General features: G+C 53.6%; 1 protein-coding gene across 6 annotated transcripts in view; it reads left to right on the forward strand.

Moving 5' to 3' along the window:
* The window catches only part of PALD1 (phosphatase domain containing, paladin 1), an 86,709-nt gene that overhangs the window by 46,029 nt on the left and 22,468 nt on the right, over positions 1-18,212 (forward strand). For 4 of the 6 annotated variants that reach the window (XM_015562133.1, XM_006760943.2, XM_006760937.2 and 1 more), the window contains exons 2-5: positions 12,081-12,293; positions 14,820-14,922; positions 16,166-16,345; positions 17,747-17,911. In XM_015562133.1, coding sequence (XP_015417619.1) covers positions 12,109-12,293; positions 14,820-14,922; positions 16,166-16,345; positions 17,747-17,911 — 633 coding nt within the window. In that variant the 5' untranslated portion in view covers positions 12,081-12,108. Of the gene's footprint in view, positions 1-301; positions 447-1,722; positions 1,801-12,080; positions 12,294-14,819; positions 14,923-16,165; positions 16,346-17,746; positions 17,912-18,212 lie in introns of those variants that run through there. The other 2 variants (XM_006760939.2, XM_006760940.2) reach the window with 2 other exon arrangements.

An 18,212-nucleotide genomic window follows, 5' to 3' on the forward strand; every position in this document is an offset into this window, starting at 1 on the left:
GAAAATATTGATTGGTTGCCTCCCGTATGCCTCCTGACTGGGGACCGAATCTCCAACCTGGTATGTACCCTGACCAGGAATCGAACCTGCAACCTTTTGGTGCATGGGATGGCACTCAACCAACTGAGCCTGTTTTTTCACCTGCTCAATGGCACAACAGCCTGTGCTTTTGCCCTTCTCATAGGGTTGGCACTCAACCACCTGAGCCACACAGGTCCGTGCAGAGCCTGTTTTTTCACCTGCTCAATGGTACAACAGCCTGTGCTTTTGCCCTTCTCATAGGGTTGTTCTGGAGCTGAAATGAGATAGTGAAGGTGGAATTGATTTCACAAAAGGAGCCTACAACTCGTGTGGGTTCAGCCTTTGGGGGCCTGGGGGAGCATCGGATTCAGAGTCGGGCGATGAGGCACGCACTTACCAACACCAGGCGAGGACTCGAGGCCGGGGTGTGTGGGGTACGGGCTGTGTGCTGGGCCACTTGGGAGGGGAGGGGGCATTTCCACTGGACATTGGCGGCTGGGGTGAAAGGGCTCGGGCGGGAGTGGCATCCCTGGCTGTGGGACCAGGGCGGGCAGGGGCATGGAGGCAGGGAAGGGCTGGATTGCCCTGGGGCCTCCAAGCAGGAAGGGCCTCGAACATTCTGCACAGCGTCTCTGGATGGAGCAGTTCCTCCCTAAGCCTCAGGGTGGGTTTGGGGGCAGGAGGCTCTGCAATCCCCTTTTTCTGACCCAGGAGTCAGCACAGCAGCTCTGCTTCTGGCTCTTTGACACATGGAACTTTCATAAAAGATTGAGGGGCATGGGGGTGGGAAAGGGGGTTTTGAATGCCAGGTAAGGGAGTCTAGACTGGAGGCCATTGGGGTGGAGGGGGTGGGAACAGACCCCCATCATAGTTCTTCTCAGCTCCATGAAATGATGCTTCAGGTCCCTGCGACATTGCTAGAGGTAGGAAGTGGGGTTCAAGCATAAGTTCTCACCGGCCCTTTGGGGCACAGTCCCTGGAAGCAGCTAGGAGCGTGTGGGCGGGGCCAGAGCCCTAAATGGGGTCTCAGAAGACTCTAGGTTTCTCCTGACCTTGAAGTGTCCAAATGCACAACTTCCTGGAGTGGAGCAGGTGAGCATGTCAGGTACTCTTACCCCGTCCTCCCCAGGGTCCTCCCCACAGCGTTCCGCCCTCCCCGACCCAACCCGGATGCCTGGAGCCTGGTGATGGGCAGGAGCGTCAGGCTTTCTCAGGAGCAGAATGGCTGCCCTTCCCTGGGATTTTTCCCTCCCCTCCCCCTGCTCCTCCGAGAAAGAGCCCAGCTGGCAGGATCCCTCCCATCCAATGCTGTTTTCTGGTTTTGCAGGGAGTTCCCCTGCTCAGAAAGGCTCTGAGAGGGACAGGGAGAGTGGGGAGACTCTTATGGTCTCTGCCTGCCTTTTTGGAGCAATGGAGGCCAAGCCTCTAGTCTACAACGTGAAGCAAACATTTAGCTGCTTAGAGCTTTCTAAGTTTCTGCATGTGACTCAGGGAGAGCTGCTGCGCCCCACGGTCCAGCCATCCATGGTCACTAACCCGTGTGCGTCCCCAAGGGCCCTGGTGGCCGGGACGCTGCCTTCTGTCTTCTGTGACCCCCACAGGCCCCAGCATGGAGCCGCCAGCCCGCGGTGCAGCCTGACCTCTGCCGCGGGGAAGCGTGACATTCTCCTGCAGGCGGGGAAAGAAGCCGGTCCCGTCCTGTTGCATGTGGCGTGTGGTCACCGAGGGTCAGACCTAAAAATAACGAGTGCGTTAGTCAGGGTTAGATTTGGCTACGAGGTAGGAAAATCCAGATGACAGTGGTTTACACAAGATGGAAGTTTGTTTCTGTGTCATTTCCAAGCCCAGAGCTCTGTGGTCCCTGGATGCCTCAGGGAACTTGATCTTCGCCATTCCCCGCGCCTGGCCTCACGCGCTCAATCACCACATCTGGGCTCCAGGCAGCAGGATGGAGGAGAGGAGGAAAGGGAAGGAAGGATTCTGGAACTTGCCTCGTGACGCGCCCCGTCTGTTCCATTAGCTAGATCAGTCCCAAGGCCCCAGGTGGCTGCAAGGGAGATGGAGCGTAGTCTTGGCTTTGGGCAGCTAGCTGCCCCTCACTGGGGTGGTACAGAGGGCAGGGAGGGAGGGGAATGAAGGCATCAAGGGATTTTATTTTTGAAATCTGTATCATTATGTACAGTATTGATCTAATTTGTTTCTTTTCATTGCTGTATAGTATTCTAGCGCTTAAATATATACCCGTTTACTTTAGTCATCCTTCTTTTGATGGACATTTAAGGTTCGTGGGCTTTTGGATCAAACCTGAGAGTGGGGCCAGCCCTTCAGGGGCTGCAGGGCCTCACCCAGGGAGGCTGCCCAGGTGGGAGGTCAGTCTTGGCCTTGGGACCAGAAAGCCACATGCCCCAGGCCAGCAACGGGGGCAGAAGGCTTCTGAGGGGTTAGGCATCAGCCCAGTGGCCGTGGTCAGAATAAGGGAGGCGGGTGCAGAGCAGGTGGCCTGTGTCTGGGCTGCTGGGGTCTGAGGGAGAAAACAAGCTCACTCACAGGACAGTGGCCAGGAGGCCGGGGGGCTCGAAGGCTTGGTAAACGAAGAGCTGTGGGTGCTGTGACACAGAAGGACAGGACGCCTCAGGACAAGGGCTGGACCCCCAGAGGCCGGGGGAGGGCCCAGGAAGACTATTGGGGGCCCTCCAGGAATGCGGACACTTGATTTTTAAGTCCTGGTGGCTAACTAGGGTGGAAAAGAACAACCGCAAGGCTCACGCCACTGGCACACGTGACCTTTTTGGCCTGTGGATTACGGACTTCTTCCCTCCCGATGAGATGCGTTCTCCGTCTCTGAGGGGGAGAGCGGGGGGATGTGTAGGAAACTAGCTGCTCATAAGACAGCTTAGATTAAAAAAAATTTTTTTGTTGTTGAAAACTATTTTTGGCCCCAGCACTTTATTTAGAAAACTCTCAGGCCTACAGAGAAGTTGAAAGAAGGGCACAGTGAACGCATGTCCGTCCTCACCAGTTGCTAAATTTACTCCGTTTGTGTTTCTCTCTCAACCATCTGAAGATTACAGACGTCAAGATGTTTCACCTCTAAACACTCCAGCCTTTGTCTCCTACCAGCTAGAACATTCTCCCGTGTCCACAGTTATCATCACATCCAAGGAAGTTAACTTGTTTATCCAACGCACAGTTCATATTCAGATGTTCCCCCTTGTCCTCAGAGTGTTCACTATACCCCCCCTCCCCAACCCAAGACCCCATATGGGCAGAGCTTTCTGCCAGGCAGGCCACCCCCATGGGGAGCTGCAGAGGCAGGGGACTCCCCAGGCCAGGAGGCAGGCAACAAGCTGCTAGAAACGGCCCTTTTCCTTCCCCAGGGCCCCAAACTCCACGAGCCTCCAGGCCCGTGTGTGACAGGTCTTTGCTGGCCTTGGAGCAGGCAGGAGCCCCTGCTCTGCCTCCACCTGTCAGGGGAGCTAAGAGGGAGGCTTGTCACCCCGACCGAGGGCAGGGCTGGCCGAGGGCAGGGCTGGCCGCTCCTGCAGCCCCTCCCAGCTCACAGGTCCATCTGCGCTCCCCCACTGTTGCCCTGTACCTGCTCCCAGTTGCTGTGGCTCCTCAGCTGGCCGTCAGTCGTCACTCCTCTGCTCTCTGCTCGTCTTCGTCCATTCCGGGCTCCAAGCCCACCTTGAGGTGTCATTTCAACGTGTGACAATGATGACACATCCCAGCCAGGACCCGGACCTTCAAAGGCCGCGGCCCAAGCTCGAGGCCACCCCATCCCCCATCATGGCAGCCCCCCTGCTGAGTTTTTAACTCTTAGACTTTTTCTTTCAGTTTAGAAAAAATAAAACATTTCAGAAACATTTGATTTTAGTAGGTGAAGGTCTCCTGCAATCCCAGACCCCAGATGGCTCTACTTTGCTTCTTATATGTTTATTTATTATTTTTTAAAATGTATTTTATTTTATTGTTGTTGACAGTATTACAGATGTCCCTCATTTTCCTCCTTTTTGCCAGTCTCCACCCAAGCCCCGCCCCACCCCAGGCTTTCTCTACACTATTGTCTGTGTCCTTGGGTTATGCGTATATGGATATATGTTCTCTGGTTAACCTCTTCCTGTCCCTTTCAACCCCCTCCCCACTGAGATCTGTTATCCCTTTGATGCATCCACACCTCTGGACCTGTTCTGTTCGTCAGTTTAATTGTTCATTAGATTCCACATGTGAGATCATGTGATATTTGTCCTTCTCTGACGGGCTTATTTGCTTAGCACAATACTCTCCAGGTCCATCCATGCTGTCTCAAAGGGTAAGAGATCCTTCTTTTTCACAGTCACAAAGTATTCCATGTACCACAGCTTTTTAATCCACTCTTCTACTGGTGGCCACTTGGGCTGTTTCCAGATCTTAGCTTTTGTAAATAATCCTGCTATGAACATAGGGGTGCTGATGGGCACTTAGGCTGTTTCCAAATCTTAGCTATTGTAAATAACGCTGCTATGAACATAGGGGTGCATGTATTCTTTCTGATTGGTTTTTTGGTGTTTTTAGGATATATTCCCAGAAGTGGGATCCCTGGGTCAAATGGCAGTTCCATTTTTAAGGTTTTGAGGACACTCCATACTGTTCTCCACAGTGCCTGCACCAGTCTGCATTCCCACCAGCAGTGCACGAGGGTTCCCTTTTCTCCACATCCTCGCCAGCACTTGTCATTTGTTAATTTGTTGATGGTAGCCATTCTGGAAGGTGTAAGGAGATGCTTCATTGTTGTTTTAATTTGCATCTCACTGATGATTAGTGAAGTTGAGCATTTTTTTCATATGTCTCTTGGCCATCTGTATGCCCACTTTGGAGAATTATCTACTCATGTCCTTTGCCCATTTTGTAATTGGATTGTTTGTCTTCCTGGTGTTGAGTTGTATGAGTTCTTTGTATGTTTTGGAAATTAACCCCTTATCGGATGTTCTCCCATACTGTAGGTTCTCTTTTCATTTTGTTGGTGGTTTCTTTAGCTGTGCAGAAGCTTTTTATTTTGATGTAGCCCCATTTGTTTATTTTTTCCTTTGTTTCCCTGGCCCTAGGAGAGGTACTGCTGAAAATACTGCTATGTGAGATGTCTGAGATTTTAATGCCTATGTTTTCTTCTAAGATTTTTATTGTTTCGGGACTTATATTTAAATCTTTTATCCATTTTGAGTTTATTCTTGCATATAGTGTAAGTTGGTGGTCTAGTTTCATTTTTGTGCATGCACCTGTCCAATTTTCCCAGCACCATTTATTGAAGAGACTGAGCAAGAAGATAAGAACCAATTCTAGAGGCTGCTCCCCTCCCGCACATCTGTGACAACTTGGCCGTGTGCCAGTGTGAAGGGGAGATGGCATGCCCTCTGCCCGAGTCCCCTCTGCCGCCTGCTGCCCGTGTTCCCATGGCAATCATTCCATTTGTACAGCGGGTGGATTTTGGGTGTCTTTGTGGTTTTTCTGTCTTTGCTACTGACAGCAGCCCTCAAGGAGGGTGAGGCAGGGCTGTGGCCCCCACTTTTCAGAAGAGGAAACAGCCAAGCAGGGCCAACGGTGTGGTGTAGGGTTTTAAAAGATCCTTCTGGCTACGCCATGGAGGCAGGTGGTGGGGGCACAGGAAGGAAGGAGAGAGACTCCCGGAGGCTGGTGCCGTCCGTCCAGTCAGGGGCCAGGGGCTGGTGGGCAGAGCGTTGGACCGATAGGGGTGCAGACTCATTCTTCTCTCTTGGGTTGTGGACAGAGGACTTGCCCATTCCTGGCTCTTGATGAAGGCCAGGAGCAGACGGAAACCTCCCAAAGCGCTCACTGGACAGAGCAAAGAAGGGAGAGTCCTAATGGCATGTGGCCAGAGCGGGGCAGCTGCTGTGGCTCAGCCCCACTCAGCCCTGCCATTTGCCTGGGATGGCAGCCAAGGGACAGCCCACTGGTCCCTCCCCAGACCATTCCTTTTGTAGGCGGTGCCTGGGCGAGGCCCTGGCCTGGCCATGGAGGTTCAGATCTGGTACCAGCCCACTGATGCGGGAAGGGGCTGTGGGCAGGGGCAGGAGAGAAGTGAAGGAAGGCTTTGGCCAGGGCTGATCTGAAGGGCAGGGATGGGTTGGGCCCTCGCTGTGTGTTGGGCTGGGGTTGTGGGGGGTGTTGCTTTACACACACATTCCCTTATTTCATTCTCATACAGTCCTATTAGGGAGGTACACTCATGGTCCCCAGTTAATAGTTGGGGACACTGAGGCTCAGAGAGGTTAAGCCACGTGCCCACAGTCACACACTGCTGTGTGGGGGAAATGGGACCCAGCCAGTGTGCAGCCCAGGTCCCTGCCCCACAGAGTCGAAGTGACAGCGTTCCCAGTCAGGTGCAAGGGCGTTGGAGAGCTGCTGTGCCCACTTTCCTGTCTGTTAGGTGGGGATGCTAGCCTTGCCCTCAGGGTTTCCTCATGCCGTGAACCGATAGTTAAGTGTTTTGTGTTTAAATATATTTCTGTTCATTTCAGAGAGGAAGGGAGCGGGAGAGACAGAAACATCAATGATGAGAGAGAATCATTGATTGGCGGCCTCCTGCCTCCTCCACGCCCCACATTGGAAATCGAGCCTGCAACCCGGGCATGTGCCCTGGCTGGAAATCGAACTGTGACTTTCTGGTTCATAGGTTGACACTCAACTGCTGAGCCACACCAGCCGGGCAAGATAGTTAAATTCTTACCTGCAGGAGGTGGTGGGCTCAATGCTGAGGGCCACAAGCTGACCGAAGGGTGTCCTTGGGGACTGTGGAGGACTTGAGACTCAGCAATACTGTTTAGTAGAAATCTAATGTGAGCCACAGGTGTCATTTTATTTTATAAAATGTATTCTTATTGATTTCAGAGAGGAAAGGGAAACATCAATGATTAGAGAATCATGGATCGGCTGCCTCCTGCACGAGACAAGAAATGAGAGAAAATCATTGACCGGTTGCCTCCTGCACACCCCGTACTGGGGATCGAGTCTGCAACCCAGGCATGTGCCCTTGACGGGAATTGAACCTGAGACCTTTAAATGTGCTTATTTGGCATTCAGATATTACTGTCACATCTTTGCCCATTTTAAAATTACTTTTCTTTCTTAACTTGCTATTGAGTTGTAAGAGTTGGCACCCCCTTTTTCTGGTCAGGATTAAATGAGAGTGATCCTTCTTGGGGAAACAGGTGTCCTACCTGCCACGGATTCCACTGGGCCGTTTCTTTCTCCTGGGACTGACTGCTCTGTGTTTCCCCAGAGGCAGGAGGATAGTGTGGTTGTGGGTGGGACTTGCTTAAATGCCATTGTAGCTACAGCCCTGATGAGTCTGTGGCTTCTTAGCTGGTCACCAAGGGTGAAATGGAGTCTGGAGTTCCAGGTCCCTCCACGGGAACCTCATGTCCTTCTGCTTTGCTAGGTCTGGGGTGTTCCGGCAGGGGGTGGAGTGGTGAGGGTCCCCACGGACCCTGAGTGGGAGCTGTACCTATCCCAGGGGGAAGGGAGAGTGTGGGGGTGCTCTTGCTGCCAGGATCAGCGTGAAGAGGCACGAAGGCAAACTGATGAGGAGTGGTTATCATCCGAAAATGGACACAGTAAGGCCTCAACCTGACCTTAGGATGGAGAGCTCCCTTTGTGGTTCCTGGTGCTTAGTAGGCGCTTTGAAATGTTAATAAGTAGAAGCCAAGGAAGAGATGGAGGAGGGCCTGTGTTTGGTGGGTAATATTCTTTCCTTAAAGTGGGAGCTCCTCTTTTTCTTTTTTTTTGCCAAGAGCCTAACAATCTGGTAGAAGTTCATGGACCTCTTCTCAGAATATTTTATTTATTGATTTTATTATTTTTTATTTTTAAAATACATTGTCACTGATTTTAGAGAGGATGGGAGAGGGAGAGAGATATAGAAACATCAGTGATGAGAGAGAATCATTGATCGCCTGCCTCCTGCACACCCCACACTGGGGATCGAGCCCACAACCCTGGTATGTGCCCTGGCCGGGAATGGAACCGAGACCTCCTGGTTCATAGGTTGACGCTCAACCACTGAGCCATGCCAGCTGGGCTTCTCAGAATATTTTGAAATGCACAAAATAAAATACATGGGATATGAAGGAGGAAGTAATTTTATTGAGAGAGAGCTACCAAAATATTACAAAACAAATTGGTGAGCTAGCAGGACGTCCTTGGTTATTACTGCATTAATAAGACAATCAATTAGGTGAATTAAGGTTTAATTTTGTTTTTTGAAGACCCATCAGTGACAAGGCTCTTGTTGCTCAGCTTCGAGGGGGACATTAAGCTGGGACATGGCTCTGATGGGCACATGCCCAGCATGAAGGAGCCCAGGCGATTGTGATGGTCCCCGAGCGCTGAGAACCCCTCTTTGCAAGTGGAACAGCAGCTTCTTTGTGGCTGGCTTCGTAAGGTGAGGAGGCTTCTCTCCAGGGTCATCAGAATTCTCCACGCTTTTTGGGTTAAACTCAGCTGTGGGAACCTGGGATCCCACTGTGGGGGGCCAAGACTATTCGGTGCAATTACCCCAAGTTGGTCTGTGGGCAGGGGACCCGGGTCTGATTATTACCGTGGCTTGGAAGGCATGATGAGCACAAGCCACGCTCCAGACACCCGCACAGCTGAGGTGGGATGTGAACCGCCTGGAGCTCTACGGTGATCGTGTCCCGGATCTGAGATGCGAAGTGGCCGCGTTCACTGTGATGGAAGGAAATGCTTGCTTTCAGTTAGAAGTTAGGCAAATAAAGGCATACTTGCTTGGAAACTATCCAGACCCATGCGACTCATTAGCCTGGTCTCGTCCAAATCCACCCTCCCCATTCTCCCCCCAGGAGAGGTTTGAGCACGAGGGACCCCAACACCCCCTTGCTGACCACTGCCCCGGGAGTGGACAACAGTGCTGGGACCACTAGGACTGCCCATCTCAGGAGCCAGGCCCATTTGAAACCGGAGAGGGCTTTCAGAGCATCCCGCCCCTCATCGTCTCTTTATGGCTGCGGACACTAAGGCCCAGAGAGTGGGAGGACGTTGCCCAAGGCCCTGCAGCCTTTGGCCAGCGGGTGGAGGCCGGGTGGAGGCCCCGTGCCGGCCAGGCTGACTTGGGGCAGGGTCGAGGGAGGCTTCAAGGGAGAGTTGCAGAGCGGGAAGGCTGGAGGTCCCAGGGTTTCACCCTCCTCTGGACATTTTGGAGGCAGGTCAATGCTGTTCTTCCCCCACCCCGCGGACGGCAGCTGTGCACATCTGTGTCGTCTCCTGGCTGCCTTCATGGGCACTGGCTGGGGCCTTTCATTGCCTGTGGAGCTGGTGAGAGAGGAGGGTGGCTGGTGCTGGAGTTGGCAGGAGGCGAGGGGGAGGAGGGATGGAGGTGTCAGGCCCAGCACAGACCAATGGGAGCGGGGCCTGTCTTGGCCTGGCAGCCGTAGCCAGCTGTTACCAGCTGTTGCCGCTGTTCGTCATGCCCTCCTTGGGGACAGCCACCCGTGTTCTTGGAGGAGGCGGTTCCCATCCGTGCCTCCTTGGCCCAGACTGCTAGGGGGGTCTGGGAAAGTTTGGTGAACGGTGATGGGAGCTGCCTTGGCAGGCCAAGTGGGGAGAACTGGAGAGAGGTTCCCGGCTCCACTCTCTGCTGTCGGCCTGCTGGGGGTCCACTGTGGAGCTCCTCACTCTCTCTGAGCCGCCTGTGTTTCTGTTTAGAAACAGAGCCTCATTCCCTACATGTCTGACAGAGGGGGCGGGGGATTGAAATTGGACTGGGTGTGGAGAGTTGCGATGGGCTCATATAAGCACCAGGTGTGCGTGTTAACAAAGCTGTCAGGCAGCTGCTGGGAGTTGTCAAGTGTGACAGGCTGGGCAGGGACCCCTTTTCAAGCTGCAGAGGGAGAGAACCAGGTGGCGGTTTGGGAAGGTTCTGGGAGGGACAGCATGAGGCTGGTCATTCCGTCCAGGTGGCTCTGGGGAGGGAGCATGAGTACAGTCGCGGGGGAGGCTTGGAGAGCACGCGCCTCGGGACCAGGAACTTTGACGCAGGGTCTGGAGAGAGGGCAGTGAGTGCAGCCTTCAGACTGAGCTGCTGAGCCCCTATTCCATCTGCTTGCTGGGGTGCTGCGCTGGTGTTGAGGGCTGGGGCTGGGGCTTTGGCAGCCTGGGGGGTGGGTGGCTGGAGCAGATTGTCGCCACTGACTTGGAGCAGCTCATGCCCAGCTGAAGGTAGAGGGGAGGGGTTGTGTTCTAAGGACTGTCTTGTCCCTGTGTTTCTGCAGGGTGGACCCATGTCCGGGTGCAGGTGGGGCTGGGGTGGGCAGGGCAGGCAGGTCCCTTCTTCTCCTGATCCTGGGCCATTAATGCCACGAGGGACCAGCAGCTGCTGGGCTCTCAGAACGTTCTGTCTCCCATGTCTGCACCCTGGAATAAATCCTCCCACACCCTCTTGCAGCTCTTAACAGGTCTCCCAGCCGATTCCCAGCCATCGTCTTATTTGTTAAATAAGCGATAACTTTATAACCCAATGTTTACAGGAGAACAATGAGAAAATGCAGAAAAGCAAAAAGGAGAAAGTAAAAAATCACCTATAACCTCGTCACTTGGTGATAACTCACGCCAGCGTCTTGGTGTGTGTCCTTCCAGACTTTCCTCCTGATACGCTTTTATGATTTAAGTTAGGATTGCAGCTTAAACTTGCAACCTGCTCCTTCCCTTCCTGTCTGTGAGATGTCTTTCCGTATCAGGCAATATGAAATGGCCATTTAACATTCAACCTGAGAGATGTCCCATAATTTATTCAACAAATCCCCTGTTGTTGGCCGGAGGTTGTTTCCAGGGTTTTGTTATATAAACAACACCACCCTTGTAGCCCACGGGTTTCATGCATCCTTTAGGGCAAGGGTCCTCAAACTACGGCCCACGGGCCACATGCAAATACAAATATTGTATTTGTTCCCGTTCTGTTTTTTTACTTCAAAATAAGATATGTGCAGTGTGCATAGGAATTTGTTCATAGTTTTTTTTAAACTATAGTCCAGCCCTCCAATGGCCTGAGGGACAGTGAACTGGCCCCCTGTTTAAAAAGTTTGAGCACCCCTGCTTAGGGCTTCCCTGGGAGAGAGCTCTCCACGCAGATGCCTCATGGGGGTCAGAAGCTCTGCGTGTTGGTGATGTTGAGGTTGGGGTGGTGATACTGAGGTTGGGGCTGGTGATGTTGGTGATACTGAGGTTGGGGTTGATGGTGTTGATGATGTTGAGGTTGGGGTGGTGATACTGAGGTTGGGGCTGGTGATGTTGGTGATACTGAGGTTGGGGTTGATGGTGTTGATGATGTTGAGGTTGGGGTGGTGATACTGAGGTTGGGGCTGGTGATGTTGGTGATACTGAGGTTGGGGTTGATGGTGTTGATGATGTTGAGGTTGGGGTGGTTGATGTGTTGATGATGAGGTTGATGATGTTGATGTGGGTGACGTTGACGTTGAGTTCAGGGGTGGGGTGCCTTCATTGGACCCTTGATCTACTGAGAGCTCACCTCGTCTGGACTTCCCTGGTCTTGTTTGGTGATACTCATGGCTGGAATGCCTTTCTGCATCCTGTTCCCATCCAGATCCTTTACATCCAAGCCTGACATCCCTCAGCCTGTGCCCCTGCTTCTCCCTCAGGCCTCCTACTTCTCCTAGTCTGGAAGGCCTGGCTTCCATGGGGCCTGGTCCAGTCACTTAGAGCCCTCCGTCCCCACCTGGTGTGAAAGATTAACCCCTTCCTCTCTTATTTTCCCCAGAGGAGTGTAAACTCTAATGGGTCAGGGGCTTCATCCTTATATCTCTCTATGTCCACAACCCCCAAAGCCCAGCAGTGGGCTGGGCACATGGTGGACACTCAGTGGCATGTGGTAGGCAGCACACCTGCCCTCCATCTCCAGCTACAGGGTGAGCTGGCCTTCTTTGGGCCTCAGAGTGTGATCTGTGCTTATGGTGGAGGTGAGGGTGGGCTAGGTCTCTGCCTGCCCTGGCTTTCCCCACTCCTCCTTGACCGCACACCCTCTCACCCCACAGGTCTTGGGTCTGAGATTGCCGGCTGACTATGGGTACAACGGCCAGCACAGCCCAGCAGACGGTCTCAGCCAGTGCCCCCTTCGAGGGCCTCCAGGGCAGCAGCACGATGGACGGGCGGCACTCGCTCAGCGCCCACTCCTTCCAGTCCACGAGCTTGCACAACAGCAAGGCCAAGTCCATCATCCCCAACAAGGTGGCCCCCGTTGTGATCACGTGAGTGGCAGGGGGGATGTGATCATGTCCCTGGGAGACATGGCTCTGGAAGCTGCCTTGGGGAGGGGGTGGCGTATCGTACATAATATCTAGATGAAGACACTGAGGCCCAGAGAGGTTAGGCCGTTTACCTGGAGTCACACAGTAAGCAGGTGGCAGAGTCTCGGTCGTGGGTCTCTAGCTTATGCGACTTACAGTGTCACCAGGGCTAGGGAATGTGGAGAGGGGGGACTGGCTGGGGGACGCTCTTGAAAATGATCTTCGGCTGAACATTTTCAAAAGAAGTTTATATACTTAGATGCATAAAACTTAGATTTTTCCCCGCCACAACCGGTAGTTATGGTTGGAAACTGAGGTTAACACCAGGCCATTAAAGGGCCTTGGGCTGGAAAAGCTGGAAGCTGTTGGCCCACTGTCCTCATTAGGTCCTTCAGGGACATTCCTGGAAGCGGCTGAGGGTTTGTTCAGTTGCCATATTTTGAGAGAGACTTGGGTATCCAGAGGAAGAGGATCAGGAAGGGGCCCTGAAACCCTACCGCCCCACGGGCACATGAAGGAGTGGGTGCGGGAGCCCCGAGACCAGGTAGATGGAAGGGGCATCAGATCCGTCTCCTGGGGAGTCGGAATGCCTTGTCTTGCATTGAATCTGCCCCCGGTGCTCCCTGGCCTCTGGGCCCCTCCAGGACGCAGGAAGTAGGACGGGATGATCTAGGAATGAAATATATTCCACACATAGCAGTTTGTCAGGGACCTAGCAGATGGGCCTTCCGTGTAAGGAAACCTGAGGGTGGGAATGATACATCTGGCCTGCTGGCTTTGGGGCCTGACAGAAAAATTGTAATCATAATACGTTACTGTGTCCATGATGAGGGGAGGAAAGGAGACGTTACATAAGAGGGACTTGACATATAGCCTCACTACTGGAGATGACAAAACTAGGTCTGGGCCCTGAGGGCAGTGTTGGAGACTTGTCCAGTCTTGCTCCGTGACCTTGGGCCTCTGTGTCTTTATCAGGATCTGTGGTGATGACGTTCAAAATATTTAACCCAGGGTGTGGCTCAGAACGGTCACCTGCCTGCTACAGAAATCTGTGTGTGCCTCCTGGCGCAGCCGTGAGCTCAGTGCTCCTCGGATTGACAGCGTTTTAGGTGGAGGGGACCTTAGAGGTCATCCAACACAGGGGTCGGCAAGCTGTATCTTTCGGGCTAACTCTAGCCCAGCACCTGTTTTTGTCAATAACGTTTTGTTGAAGCACTGCCATTCTCGTTCATGCACATATTATCTGTGGGTGTTTAACACTTCAACTGCAGAGGTGAGTGGTTGTAACAGAGACGTTGTATGGCCCATTAAGTCTACAATATTTACTATCTGGTCTTTGATAGAAAAGGTTTGCTGACTCCTGATCTAATAATACCCTTTAGAGCAGATGTGAAAACTGACTTAGATACACAAACTGAGTTTCGAGGAGGTAGAGAGATTGGCCCACCCTGGGCCCTGCAGTGCGATGGAGGCAGAGCAAGCAGCCGGAACCGCATCTCTTGCGTCCTCTTCTGTGTGCTCCCTCCCACGCACCCCACGGCCTGCCTTTCCTAGAGGCATTTCCTTTGTAAAGAGGATCAGACACCAAGTCACCAGGTTTGGGAGGCTGTGTCTTCCTCGCTGTTAGAATCAGCACACCAGCTTTTTGCGTCTTGGGTTTTGTTTGGAATGGCCCTGTGTGGAGGTAGAGCTACCACTAGTAATAATAATTTTATTAATAAACCCTTACTGTGCCCAAGGCACCGGGCTAAGCACTTACATTCTTTAATGCATTGATTTCTCACAGCAGCCCTAGGAGGTGGGAATCACTGGGAATGTAGCTACAGAGAGTGGGTGACTCCGGAGTCACGGAGTTACAAAGCAGTGCAGGTGGATTCGTGCCCCAAGCCTGTGTCCTGAACCACCTCACTGTGCTGTGGGATCACCAGTGTGGAGGTTGTTCCCAGAGACAATTTGATGGAGGGGACCATCCAGGACCAAAGTAACTCCAAAATAGAAGGCATTATTCAAGACAGAAGCTTCCCTCTCACAAAAGTCCAGGAGATGCCCAAGGGTGCATGATCAGCCAGGCTCCTCCTCTCTTGATGCCCTGCCATCATCAATATCTGCTTCCTGCTACCACTTCTGGATGCTAGCCAGGGAAGAGGAGAGAAATGTAGAAGGTTCACACCTTCCCTTAAAGGGAATGACCCAGAAGTTGCACAAATCACTTCTCACATCCCATTGGACAGAACATAATCACATGAGCATACTAGCTGCAAGGGAGGCTGGGAATGTAGTCTTCACATGGATGGCCCAGTTCCCATTCCAGGGTTGTATTGCTCATGAAAGGGAGCATGGATATTGTGGTACAATGGGCTGTCTCTGCCACGAATGGGTAACCACTTCAGTGGGAGTGGGGTGGTCCTGCTGTGGGGTCAGGTGAGGATGGAGTGGACTCTGACTGTGGAGGTTGCCTGACTTGGTCTCCATATGTAACCCCGGCAGGTACAACTGCAAGGAGGAGTTCCAGATCCATGATGAGTTGCTCAAGGCCCATTACACGCTGGGCCGGCTCTCGGATGCTACCCCTGAGCACTACCTGGTGCAGGTGAGGTCAGGCCCTACCCTTTCCTCCCTCTTCCGGCTTCTCTCTGCACCTCCTGTCCTTTAGGTTCTCTCCCTAATCTCTTCTGCCTCCCCGCTGTCCCCTTCTCTGTTTCACTGCCTCATTCCACATTCCAGGATGCCAATCCCACTTCCTCGGACCCATTTGTTTTCTGGGGCCCATTCGTCCTGCCCTGTGGAGCCCCTGCTCTTCTCTCTCCATCCATCCCCTGCCTGGCCCCAGCATGCCCACACCCCCTCCGTTGGAGCACCAGGGAGAGTATAGACGAGGACAAAAGTCCTTAGGCCAGGACTGCTGCCCCCAGGGTGGCCATCTCCCTCCCCTTCTCTTTCGAAGTTTCCGACCTTCTCTGGCTTAGCTGTTTTTGTTTTTTTGCCTTAAACGTCCCCTAGAAAGTGAAGCCCACAAGGACAGATGACCGTTCGTCTCCTTGTTCACTGCTGTAGCCCCGGCCTCAGAACAATGGAGGTCCTCAGGGAAGGTCAATGAATGGAGGACGGAATGAAAAATTGTGACAACTGTTGGCTGACAGAGTAGCTGAGGGTTTCTGGCTGGAAGAACTGGTCCCACCTGTCAGTCAGCAGTGCGGCTGTGGGGCACCGGGGTAGATGTGGTGACCTCAGGGTCCCCTTTTGCCCAGGAATGAGCTCTGCTAGTTCTCGCTGCTCTCCCCGATGTCCAGTACGCTTTTCCTCTTTTCTCTGTAGTCATGGCGTTCATTCATTCACTCCTGTTGGGGAGGGGAGAGACCTGCCCTTCCTCAGAACTGCAGGCCCTAGGAAAGGGCCAGGACAGCCTTCCTCTAGGTGATTCCCGTGGTCCCGGCTGTGACTCCCCACTCTGGCCTCTTCTCCAGGCCCTTCCTCCGTCTCCCAGGGAGTTGTGGGTCCACCCTAGAGCCAGCTCTAGTTTCCTGCTCCGGTGGTGCCTCTTCATGCTCTCCTTCCTCAAGGCCGGCTCAGATGCCAACACCTGCACGAAACCTTTTCAGATTCCCACTCAAGAGGAGCTGTATTTTCTGTCCTCTGACCTTGTGACCCCCTTCCTGGGATCACAGATGGTCACGTATCTCGTCTGTTTTTTTCTGTGAGCCTGCAGACAGCTTGAGGACCGTGTCCCTCCCCATCTCCCCGATCCCCACCTCCTGGGGCCTGGGACAGAGCCCTGCCTGTAGAAGATGCCCCTGGGTCATCTCAGTGTCCCCCTCTGGCTCTTCCACTGCCAGGGACGCTACTTCCTGGTGCGGGATGTTGCTGAGAAGATGGACCTGCTGGGCACCCTGCGGAGCTGTGGGGCCCCCAACTTCCGGCAAATGCGGGGCGGGCTCACCGTGTTTGGCATGGGACAGCCCAGCCTCTCGGGGTTCAGGCAGGTCCTCCAGAAACTCCAGAAGGACGGACACAAGGTAAGCATGGTCCTTTTTCAGGCAGGGGCTAGCCCCCCAAATCTGGGAAAGGGGCTTCTGGGAGAGGCAACTTCAGAGGCTTTGGAGGGTCCTGGCCACATGATGGGGAGGGCGCTGGTGACCTGGACCAGGCCCTACCAGGCCTTGAGCACCATGACGGTCTTTGTGGTCAGCATGGCTGGAAATTCTGAGCAAATGTTTACTGCATGGTCCTGGGTGGACATTGGAGCCTTGAGGTCAGAAGCCCCTGTACACCCCACTCTGAGAGACTCAGAGGAAGTGAGGAGGGTGACAGGATGACAAGAGAGAGTCACAGGATGATAATCACGGCTAACACTTATAGCCTCACGTCAACCCAAAAGGGCAGGGAAGTTATTCTCCCATTTATAGAGGGGAAAACAGATCCAGAGAGGGTAAGTGACACAGCTCCTGAATGGTGTCTCAGGACCCAAACCCAGACATAGTTGGAATTCTAAGAGCCTACTTTCTTATTTTTTGTTAATCCTCACCCAAGGATTCCATTGATATTTTAGAGAGAGTGGAAGGAGGGAGGGAGGGAGAGAGAGAAAAACATGCCACGAGAGAGACACACCAATTGGTTGCTTCTGAACTCGCCCCGACCAGGGCCAGGAATCGAACCTGCAACCCGGGTATGTGCCCTTGGCCAGGAATCAAACCACAACCCTTTGGTGTGTGGGCTGATGCTCTAACCGCCGACCAGGGCTCCAAGTGCCTGCTTTTAATGGCTCTTCTCTCCTGCCTGCAGTTGAGGTGGGGTTTTGTCTCCAGAACAGAGGCTGAGGGTCCACAGTGGTTTCAGGCTCTTCGACATGGGTGTCTGGTTGACATGGGGTGTAGATGGAGAGTCTCTGAGTGAACCAGAGTGGGATGGGGCGTTAGTGGTGGTCAGATCCCATCTTCCCAGCTTGACTGCCGGTTCCTCGGGGTGGGGTCTCCCCACTCTCTCCCTCTGTCTGTACGATGCACAGTGAATGAGTGATTGCATTGTGGGTGAGGGCATTCATTTCTTCAACTGATGTTATCAAGCCCTTGATTGATCCAGGGCTCTGTGCTAGGAGTTGCAGGGACCAGGATGTGATTCTGCCTGTGAGGAACCTGTAATCACTAAAGGAGAAAGGATGTGTTCGTTGATAATGTTACTACAAAGGGGGTTAACATTACGAAGTTCAGGGGGAGGACTACTGGCCCTGAGAGGAGGGAGGGTCGGGAGCGGGTGGCATTTGGTCTGAGCTCTGCTTCCTGGGCAGGATTCAGGCCTCAGGGACACAGTGGGGTGAAGAGCCCTTGAGGAGGGGAACGGCCTGCTCAAAGGCCTAGCGGGGGGCAGAGGATTGGAGTCCATGCCCGACTGGGGTGACCTCCTTCCTGGGCTCCCGGCAGGAGTGCATCGTCTTCTGTGTGCGGGAGGAGCCCGTGCTGTTCCTGCGAGCGGAGGAGGACTTTGTGCCCTACACACCTCGCGACAAGCGAAACCTCCACGAGAACCTCCAGGGCCTGGGGCCCGGCGTCCAGGCGGAGAGCTTGGAGCTGGCCATCCGGAAAGAGGTGAGGGCCACTGGTGTGGGCGGGCCCCTCCTGCTAGGCCTTGGGCAGCTGAGATGACCCCAGACCACAGCTCAGCGCTGCTCTCACTGGCTCGTCCTTGCCCATCTTCCTGCCCTGCTCGGGCCAGTGCTGGCTACAGGGCCGGCTCACGGGCAGCCAGAGGAAGGACCTATTCCCAGCGCTGTTTGCCCTGCCCCTCTCCCACACTGCTGTGCTCCCCCACACTCAGCATCCTTATTAGAAAAAGGTCTGGCGGGGCGAAAGCACTCGGCTAGGAGCCTGAGACTGCGTTCAGCCCCGT

The sequence above is a fragment of the Myotis davidii genome, unplaced genomic scaffold, assembly GCF_000327345.1.
Source record: "Myotis davidii unplaced genomic scaffold, ASM32734v1 scaffold134, whole genome shotgun sequence".
NCBI classification, from domain to species: domain Eukaryota; kingdom Metazoa; phylum Chordata; class Mammalia; order Chiroptera; family Vespertilionidae; genus Myotis; species Myotis davidii.